This window comes from Rhodamnia argentea, chromosome 2, assembly GCF_020921035.1.
Source record: "Rhodamnia argentea isolate NSW1041297 chromosome 2, ASM2092103v1, whole genome shotgun sequence".
Taxonomy (NCBI): domain Eukaryota; kingdom Viridiplantae; phylum Streptophyta; class Magnoliopsida; order Myrtales; family Myrtaceae; genus Rhodamnia; species Rhodamnia argentea.
Genome location: NC_063151.1, coordinates 22052406 through 22062127, shown reverse-complemented (window position 1 = coordinate 22062127; position 9722 = coordinate 22052406). Strand labels below are relative to the sequence as shown.

The window sequence follows — 9722 nt, the reverse complement described above, 5'->3', positions numbered from 1 at the left end:
AAATAAAATTGGAAACTCCTGTTGGCGTTTTTAAAATGAAAAAACATTAAACTGGTTAAGTGAGCCTCCTAATTTCCAACTTTAAAACTTGTGGCTGAGGTTGGACCGACCGCTTTGTAAATTAACGGAGCGGTCATGTACTTATTTTCCTTATACTTCTCGGTCATGGAAGAAAAAAGAAAGAAACGTAAGCGAGTGCGTACTTCTTTTAAAAGAATATTCAATTTGGTAAAGGGTATTTTTGTCTTTTGCAATCGATAAAATGGAAACTAATTGCGAATGAGTTTTAAAGATAATCTATCCAATTCAAATAGAGATGTGAGAAGATACTGTCCGTTATAAAAAATATTATGTCCCCGATTATTAGAATTTACCTCTCGCAAACTCCACCGACTCGTCGCTTGCTCTCGACTCACTCGGCAAAATGCACAGAATGAGAGCGAGGAGGTCTCACCGCTTTCACCATGACGACCCCGGGTCGGAGAGCGACTCGTCCACCCCGTGGACCGCGAGCATGCGCCACAAGTTCCGCGAGGAAAACGAGTACAGGGGCGCCTCCTTTTGGATGGACTGCTACGAGAAGGTCAGCAAGACCGCGGAAAAGTACAAGCGAGCCACGGAAGAGCACAAGCGAGAGATCGAGGACTTGAAAGCCAAGAACTTCTTCTTGAGGCTCTGGATTCAGACCGACCACGATGACCTCGGTGGTCGCTCCCATGATCCTGGGTTCAGCGACGTCGTCTTGTTCGCAGCCGAGGACGGTCCCAACGGAGGCCAATCGAAGCCTGTCCTGGCTCACAGGGCCGTTCTGGTGAGCAGCATTGCCTTTTGCTCGGATCATTCATTTCATTGCTGATTTCGCTTGAAGTTTTTGAGGTTTTTCTTTGTTTTTGCCCTGATCCAATATGTTTAGTCCCCATTGATTTAAGCTTTGATTTGTTTGTAGCTAATTTGTGGGTGGGTTCGAATGTTCCATTTCTTTATCCTAATTGGTTGCTGTTGGGAAGTAAATAAGGAAAAAATTATCAAAAAATATCCTAAACCTAGTGTCAATTCAATCCAATTTTTTTTTTTTAAATTGAGTCATGAACCTTTTGTAATTATGTTAATTTAATACTTTTTGCCGGCCCACATTGACTTGGAATTTTTTTACTAATATTTTAAAATTTTAAAATTTTTTTAAAATTTTTTCTTATCGTTTTTTGTTTAGGGCCGTGAACCTACGGCGGTAGCCTCTTGCCAGCATAACCACACACACACAAAAAAAAAGAAAAAAAAAGTATTAAAAAATAAAAAATTTAAAAATATTATTACAGTGGAAAAATGGAGTGAATTGGCATGATTGCAAAAAGTTTAGAACTCAATTGGCAAAAAAAAAAAAAAAGAAAAGAATTGAATTGGCACAATTGTAATAGGTTTTCTAATAAATAAGTGGTGAATTAGATGATGGAGAAAGTTTCCTGGCTTTGGATTGGTCTTGGTCTTTTCTCTTCTGAGCCCAAACTTCACTTCTTCTTTTTTAATGTTTACTCGATTTTTCAAGATGCAGTGCTAGGCAGTTCAAATGGTTTTTTTTTTTTGGCTCCGAAGTTCAAATGGTTGTTGAGCATGTATAGTTTGCATGAACAAATCAATATGAATTTCCGCGTATCTTTACTAAGATAATTGCGGTAAAATTCTGCCATTGTACATGATTCTAGCTCAGTAATAGGGTGATCGATTCCGGGGTGGGTGGTTTCCACCCTAGAATCGAGAACGCCCACTAGGGACTGGTTCCACAAAATAAGAACCGTAAATCGCCCCTCATTTTATGGATCCACCCCATAATAGAACCACCGGTCCAGTTCGATTCCCTAGTGGGTCAATAGAACCAGTCCTATCGAGTATTGAGCACCAACATCACTTGCCGATTTCTTCGACAAATTCATAGAAAAAATCACCTTTATTTTGAAGTGAGAAGTAAAACTCCTAAGGCACGACCTGTATTTTTGAAGTGACTATTAATGAGATGCAAACATTTTGCTCCACATTGAAAAACATTGGCTATCAATGAGATTTACCGAATAAACAAAGATAAGTGTAAGACTACATCTAATCCCTGCAATTGGACTAAAAAAGTATGCTAAACTTGTCCCACAAGTGATCACCTCGAAAATAGAGAATAGCTAGAATTGAATCTATATATATAGGTCATGTCTGATTGGTCCGGGTGGGTGGTTCCCACCTGGAATCGAGATCTAGACCGGTACCCACTTGTTCAAATTGGAATCGGAAATCGGACCGGTACTCGCTAGGGACCAACCAAAATGAGCCGGTTGGGTAGGATACGAAAAAAAAAAAAAAGACCAAAAAATTATTTAAAAATAAAAAATATTATTACGGTGGCAAAATGGACAGAATTCGTATAATTTTAAGAGGTTTAGGACTCAATTGGAAAATATAAAAGAATTGAATTGGCACAATTGTACTAGGTTTAAGATTTTTTTGGTAATTTTCCCGATAAATAAGTGGTGAATTAGATGATGAAGAAAGTTTCCTGGGCTTGGATTGGTCTTGGTCTTGTTTCTTCTGAGCCTAAACTTCACTTCTTCTTCTTCTTCTTTTATGTTTACTCGATTTTTCAACATGCAGTGCTAGGCAGTTCAAATGGTTTTTTTTTTTTTTTTGGGTCCGAAGTTCAAATGGTTGTTGAGCATGTATAGTTTGCATGAACAAATCAATATAAATTTCGGTAAAATTCTACCAATGCACATGATTCTAGCCTGGTAATAGGGTGATCGATTTCAAGTTGTGTGGTTTACACCCTAGAACAGAGAACCCCCCGCTAGGGACCGGTTCCACAAAATAAAAATCGTGAACCGCCCATTCATTTCATGGACCCACCCCATAATCGAATCACCGGTCCGGTCCGATTCCCTAGTGGGTCTATGGAACCGGTCCTATCGAGTATTGAGCACCAACATCACTTGCTGATTTCTTTGACAAATTCATAGAAAAAATCACCTTTATTTTGAAGTGAGAAGTAAAACTCCTTAGGCACGACCTAAATTTTTGAAGTGACAATTAATGAGACACAAACATTTTGCTCCACATTGAAAAACATTGGCTATCAATGGGATTTACCGGATAAACAAAGATAAGTGTAAGACTGCATCTAATCCCTAGAATTGGACTAAAAAAGTCTTTTTTCCTCATGACTTATGCTGAACTTGTCTCACAAGTGATCACCTCAAAAATAGAGAATAGCTAGAATTGAATATATACATCACACACATATATTGGTCATGTTCGATGGTCCGGGTGGGTGGTTCCCACTTGAAATCGAGATCTGGACCGGTACTCGCCGATTCAAATTGGAACCGGAAATCGAACCGGTACTCGGTGGGACCAACCAAAATGAGCCGGTTGGCTAGGATACGGTCTGGTTCGGATGGATCCCGATTTTTTTTGTCACCCACTAAACATACACCTCCATATGACATTCCCACTAAAAGATTGTATCTTTTACTTCCTAGTCCGATGTTAAGCTAAACACATGATCTTGAAGTATTTGATTAGCTTTCATCTATTTTTTAGCATTAGAAGTACTTATTTATTTGGTTGGACTAGATTTCTAAATCAGAGACATTCTCAATTTTTTAGTGCAGATCATGACTGATTCGAGACTTAGTTGAGTCGAGTGGAATATTAATCTCTACTTAAAATGGTTATGGAACATTTTTCGGGTGACATAGGAGACTTATGAGCACATCATAATTTCATTGTTTTTGCAACTGATGATTCAAAAGCTTTGTTTACTGGTTAAAGAAACTCTTTCTAGTTGCTCTGGAAAAATTAGCTTGAATAGATGCATGAACATCTCGTATCAAACTATTGAGTTGTGATTCTAAGTCCACTTCAAATCAGGCAAGCCGGTCTCCAGTGTTCAAAGCAATGCTCGAGCATGAGGTGAAAGAAAGCCAAAGCAACACCATCAAGATAAGTGAAGTGTCGTACGATGCCCTCCGAGCATTTGTCAACTATCTCTACTGTGCCGAAGCATTCCTCGATCAGCAAATGGCTTATGATCTCTTAGCATTAGCCGAAAGGTACCAGGTGGTGCACCTCAAAGCTTATTGCGAGAAGTTCTTGGTATCCAAATTGAAGTGGGATAACTCGATCGTAAACTATGCCTTTGCGCACCAGCACAATGCGAAGCTTCTCCTGAAGGCCGCCTTGTCCTTAATCATCGTCAACAAGGATAAGCTCAAGAAACGTCCAGAATACTCGGAACTCATTAAAAAGGATCCATGCCTTGTGGTGGAGCTATTAGAAGCATGTCTAGCAAAGCAGGAAAACACTGCATGCAGCACAGGTACCATTTGACCAAGTCGTGATGGCATATTGAGTTTGAAGGAACATGGTTCAAGCAACTTTTTCAGTTATTTCAGTTAGTGTGTTTACATTTGAGTTATGAAACTTTATTATAGGGTATATTGCAATTTAAATTTTTTTATTTCCCAAACGTATCACTAAATATTGACTTTGCTCTCAATCAATTTATTCAACCTTACCTATTCCGGCCAACAAACAACCAACCCAAAAATTTATTTGGTCATTGAACTTTGATGTGAGTATCGTAGAGAAGACATTCGGAAAAGCCAAGACAGATAATACATTTCCCTTGTTTAAGACTTGTCAATCATAATTCTTCGGGCAAAAAAAAAAAAAAAAATCGTAATTCTTTGGGCAATTAACTCTTTCATCTTTTGTAATTTCTTGAACATTTGGTACGAAGAACGTGATGTTCGAGGAGCTGAATTTTATTTGCTCCGATCCGAGTCATTAAGCTGGATATTTCACTTTCAGAAGGAAAAATGTGAAATTTAATAAAGTTGTGTATGAGACAATTTGAGGCTGGCAATGTGCACAGAAACAAATAATGATGACTCTATTTGTACTGAATCGAAAGGAATTTTGAGCAAATTGATATTAATTCAGTTTTAAATCTTTTAATTTGATCAATTTAGTTTTAAATATATTGCATTGATACCAATTGAGTCAATCCAATCACTCTTGGCCGGAAATCATTGATGTGGATGCACGGTCGACGCCGACGTGGATATTTTTTTATAATTTTATAAAAATTTTGAACTTTTTTATTTTTTTTGTCTTTACTTTTTTTTCCTCTGTCGACAAGGGTGAACGGCCACCCTCACCGGCCGCGAAGGCCTCACTCATTATGAAAACTATGCTATGCGAAAGACCTTCCTAACTCAATCTTTTGTAATGAAGAAGTTGATACTCCAATGAAAAGTACATCACAGCTGGTCATATGCATATCCCGTGGCTCAAGAGTCACTTAAATGAAATGATTGTGCAAGACAATTAACAATGAATGAAGTATCCATCAACTTAATTAACCAAACATGTCACTTCAAATAGATATTAATATTCAAGTCAACTCAACTAAGACTCCCTCCAAAAAAAAAATAAGACTCCCTCCAAGCAAATCAAAGGAATCAATCATCATCTGCATAACATATTTGAAAATCTATCTATTTCAAAAACTCCACTCCAATCAAATGAATATGGATCTAATACCCTAAAGAACCTTCAATTTTAACTTTTGTCCCACTTATACCTTTTTTATCTCATATAAAACCTCCAACTTAGATCCAGTCCCAATCTACCCTCAACTTTTTTTGTTCCATAAAAAATCCCTAGCTTTTGGTCATGTCCCAATTCTGTCATATACTATTTTTCCAATGAAACTCACAACTTTAGGTCTTGTTCTAATCTTACCATCCATTCCCAATTTTATTTTGACGTTTTTTTATAGTCACATAAAAAATCACAAGTTGTTACTTAAGTTCCCTATTAACCTTTTGTCCAAAATTTCTCCTAGATAATAGAGAAATAGAAAACTCCCAAGCACGAGCTATTCGAGTGTCCCGAGGGTAAGCTCTCTGACTGTGAGAGATGGAACATTCCCGAGAGATTGAAAGTCGAACGGAAACTCTCTAAGGGCAATTTTGACGGAGAGTTATTGGAGACAGATTTAGGAATCAAGTAAAAATTGATAATCTTTTATGAGACAACAAACTAGACTAAAATTAAAACTAGACATAAAGTTGAGATTTTCTTATGAGACAAATACAAATTTAGGGTACAATTGATAGTCGTCCTAAAGTTGAGAGTTTTTATGTAATAAATTTAGGGTAGAATCAGGATTAAAACTAAAGTTGGGGTTTTCTTATGGGACAAAAATAAGTTTAGGGTAGAATTGAGATTGCAACTAAAGTTGGAGTTTTTTATGAGGCAAAAGTTAGAATTCGGACAAAAGCTTAAGTTGGAGGTTTTTTAGGGCATTAGGCCGATAAATATGTACTTCTGAATAGATGAAAGCTAACTTAAAAACTTTAAGATCAACCTAAGAGAGAGTTTAACATCAGACTAGAAAGTAAAAGACATAACCTTTTACTAGAAATGTCATATACAGGTGAATATTTGCCAGCATGCAGTTCCGAAAGTAAATGCAACCCCCGATGTCTCCACATGAATCCGGCCATAATCATGTAAAGTGGCAGAATTTTACAATCTCTCTAAATAAAGAGTCGCAAAAATCCATATTGATTCGACTTATATATGGGCAATAACTATTTAATCTGCCTAAACTTTGGCATTACCTCTTGAAAACTCGAGTAAACATGAAAAAGTTAAATTTAGGTTCCAGAGGAGAGAACACCAAAACAAATCCATTTTTTTTTTATAGGTTAGAAATGAAAGAAGGAAGCGGTCCAACAAGCTTTTTGAAGACCAGATCACTGAGACGATCAATCGTCGAATGCATATGTTTAATAAACTCGTGGCCCCATTTAGGAAAGCTCACATAGGAAGCATGACATGATACTTTTTTACGCTTTGATCATGCAATATGGGGATCATCCACATAACTTGTGTCGCATGCATTAAGGGGATCTGGCCATCGGCATTGTCAATTGGGATTCAATACGAGACTCGTCCGGTTCAACTATTAGTTGGCCTGATCTCATTTCTCGTCCGAACTAGACCTAATCCTGGGTTTACCAGGTTTCTAGAGCCGATGAGGCTCGAAGCACATGTCGGGGCCGGTATGGACGAGTATAAAATCCTAAACTAATTAGAAAGTCAGAGTACTAGATACTCACGTTCCTATTTATTTATTTTTAGTAAGTTTCTTTGATTTGGGAAAAATATTTGCTGCAATTAATGGTTTAATAGATCAACGAAAGTGAGCAAAACCAGATACGTCTCTGCGATTCATGTATCTTTTGAATTCATGAATCTATCTAATTCATGTATCTTCCGAATTCATGTATCCCTTTCAAACTCTGTAAATTGTGTTGATCTATTCTTCCTTCTATATATTCGAACAAGATTCGAAGAAGAAATATCTCTTGTATTTTCACGTCAATTTTTCTCCAAGTATACTGGTCTCGAGAAGTGCTCAACCAGTCATGCTTGTGTAGTGCTAATTCAAATGGGTTCGAGGTATTGTATCTTGTGAGGCATAGTTGGTGAAGCTGTTCAGCACAGTTGGTAGGAACTAATTGCCTTAAAGAGATTCGGTTAGCCAGACCTAACCTTCTGTGTAATTCTATTACAATTCTATAGCAATTTGATTTGTAATTGTATGGTCGTTTGCTCATTGGCTTGATCATTGTTGAAGTTGTTATCGCTTCTCCGTGTTATTATTATTTTTTTGTTACAACAAACAATGTTACATATTATATATATTTTTTCCAACAACATTCACCTAATCTATTCTTCGGGCTGGAGAACAATATCCACTATTTTAAAAGTTGCAATTGAATCTTTCATATATTACTTATTGTTTGAATATTTGCTTCGATTTGTTTTTTTTTTATAAATAAAATTGGAAACTCATCTTGGCTTTTTTAAATAGTAAAAATATTAAACCGGTCAAGTGAGCCTCCTAATTTCCAACTTTAAAGCATGGCCATGTACTCATTTTTCCTTATATTTGTCGATCGTGAAAGAAAGAAAGAAAGAAACATAAGTTGAATTTTGCAGAGGGTATTTTTGTCTTTGTAATTGTTAAAATTCTTCATGGAAATTAATTGCGAATGAGTTTTAAAGATAATAAAATAGAAATTTCGCAAGATACTGTCAGTTATAAGGATATTATTTTCCTGATAATTAGCATATTCTTTTTTTTTTTTTTTAGCATATAGCTCTCACAAACTCCCACTGACTCATCGCCTACTCTGGTTCACTCGGCAAAATGCAGAGACCGAGAGCGGGGAGCTTTCATCAGGACGCCGAGTCGGACAGCGACTTCTCCGTGAGCATGCTGCTCAAGTTCTGCGAGGAAGACCGATCCTATTGGGAGGAGTGCTACAACAAGGTCAGCAAGACCGCGGAAGAGTACAAGCGAGAGATCGAGGACTTGAAGGCCAAGAATTCCTTCTTGAGACTCTGGATTCAGACCGACCACAACGGTCTCGATGGTCCTGGGTTCAGCGACGTCGTCTTGTTCGCCGCCAAAGACGGTCCCAACGGTGGTCTATCGAAGCCGGTCCCAGCACACAAGGCCGTTCTGGTGAGTAGCATTACCTTTTGATCTTGAAGTTTTTGAATTAGCATTCACCTATTCTATAGCATTAGAAGTACATATTTCTTTGGTTGGGCTAGATTTCCAAATCAATCATGATTCATTCGAGGCTTAATCGAGTTGAGTGAAATATTAATCTCTTCTTGAATCTGCATTTTGCCTGCTGCCATATACTTTTTCATTAGAGTTGTCAACACGATCTTGAGCTATGGAAGGTGTTTCGTTTGGCATAGGGGACTTATGAGCACAGCATAGTTTCATTATTAATTTTTTTTTTTTAATGACGACCTGGGAAAACTCTCCAACTCTCTTACGGATAAGATGCATAAACAAACTAATTGTGTAACTATTCACAATCAGGCGAGCCGGTCTCCTGTATTCAAAGCAATGCTTGAGCACGAGATGGAAGAAAGCCGAAGCAACAATATCAAGATAAATGAGGTGTCCTATGATGCCCTCCGTGCATTTGTCAATTATCTTTATTCTGCTGAAGCGTTCCTCGACGAGCGAATGGCTTATGATCTTCTAGTATTAGCTGAAAAGTATCAGGTACAGCACCTCAAAGATTATTGCGAGAAGTTCTTGGTATCCAAATTGAACTGGGAGAACTCGATCATAAACTATGCCTTTGCTCACCGGCACAATGCGAAGCATCTCCTTGAGGCCGCCTTGTCCATAATTTTAGTCAACAAGGATAAACTCAAAAACCATCGAGATTACTCGGAACTCGTTAAGTCTGATCCATGCCTTCTGGTGGAGATATACGAAGCATGTCTTGCAAAGCAAGAAAAACACTGCAGTACAGGTTCCTGTTAACCGACGAGTCGTGATGAAATGAAATTTTGAGCTTGAAGGAACATGGTTCAAATTACATTTTTGCCTGGATTGTTGATAGATGTCATTGTCTCTTTTTTTTTTTTTCAGCGGTTAACGAGTGTTTCCCTCTTTTAAGAGTGAACTTTACTGGTCTTCGTTTGACGATGTAATAATGGCTTTTACAGGTTTCAGTATGCCTTTTTTTTTCTAGAAACACACTGTCTATGCTGCAATCTCTCATGATATTCATCTATTATATGATTTAGTTGAAATTTGATCATTCCCTAGGACATTTTAGACAAACTTAATG

At 37.5% G+C, this 9722-nt stretch overlaps 2 protein-coding genes across 2 annotated transcripts; both read left to right on the top strand.

The window, feature by feature from the left end:
- Window positions 1-424: 424 nt before the first annotated feature.
- On the top strand, window positions 425-4365 carry LOC115751415 (BTB/POZ domain-containing protein At4g08455-like). Its single transcript, XM_030689326.2, has 2 exons — window positions 425-811; window positions 3907-4365. The coding sequence occupies exons 1-2, from the start codon at window positions 425-427 to the stop codon at window positions 4363-4365; spliced, it is 846 nt and encodes a 281-aa protein (XP_030545186.2).
- Window positions 4366-8266: 3901 nt separating this feature from the next.
- On the top strand, window positions 8267-9412 carry LOC125313666 (BTB/POZ domain-containing protein At4g08455-like). Its single transcript, XM_048273479.1, has 2 exons — window positions 8267-8584; window positions 8957-9412. The coding sequence occupies exons 1-2, from the start codon at window positions 8267-8269 to the stop codon at window positions 9410-9412; spliced, it is 774 nt and encodes a 257-aa protein (XP_048129436.1).
- The last annotated feature ends 310 nt before the right edge of the window (window positions 9413-9722 follow it).

What these genes read in the sequence shown, in the direction of transcription:
- LOC115751415 (XM_030689326.2), top strand. Translation starts at nt 425, where the DNA reads ATGCACAGAATGAGAGCGAGGAGGTCTCACCGCTTTCACCATGACGAC. An exon ending in TGGCTCACAGGGCCGTTCTG is followed by an intron (nt 812 to 3,906) that starts GTGAGCAGCATT and finishes ACTTCAAATCAG; the next exon opens with GCAAGCCGGTCTCCAGTGTT.
- LOC125313666 (XM_048273479.1), top strand. Translation starts at nt 8,267, where the DNA reads ATGCAGAGACCGAGAGCGGGGAGCTTTCATCAGGACGCCGAGTCGGAC. An exon ending in CAGCACACAAGGCCGTTCTG is followed by an intron (nt 8,585 to 8,956) that starts GTGAGTAGCATT and finishes ATTCACAATCAG; the next exon opens with GCGAGCCGGTCTCCTGTATT.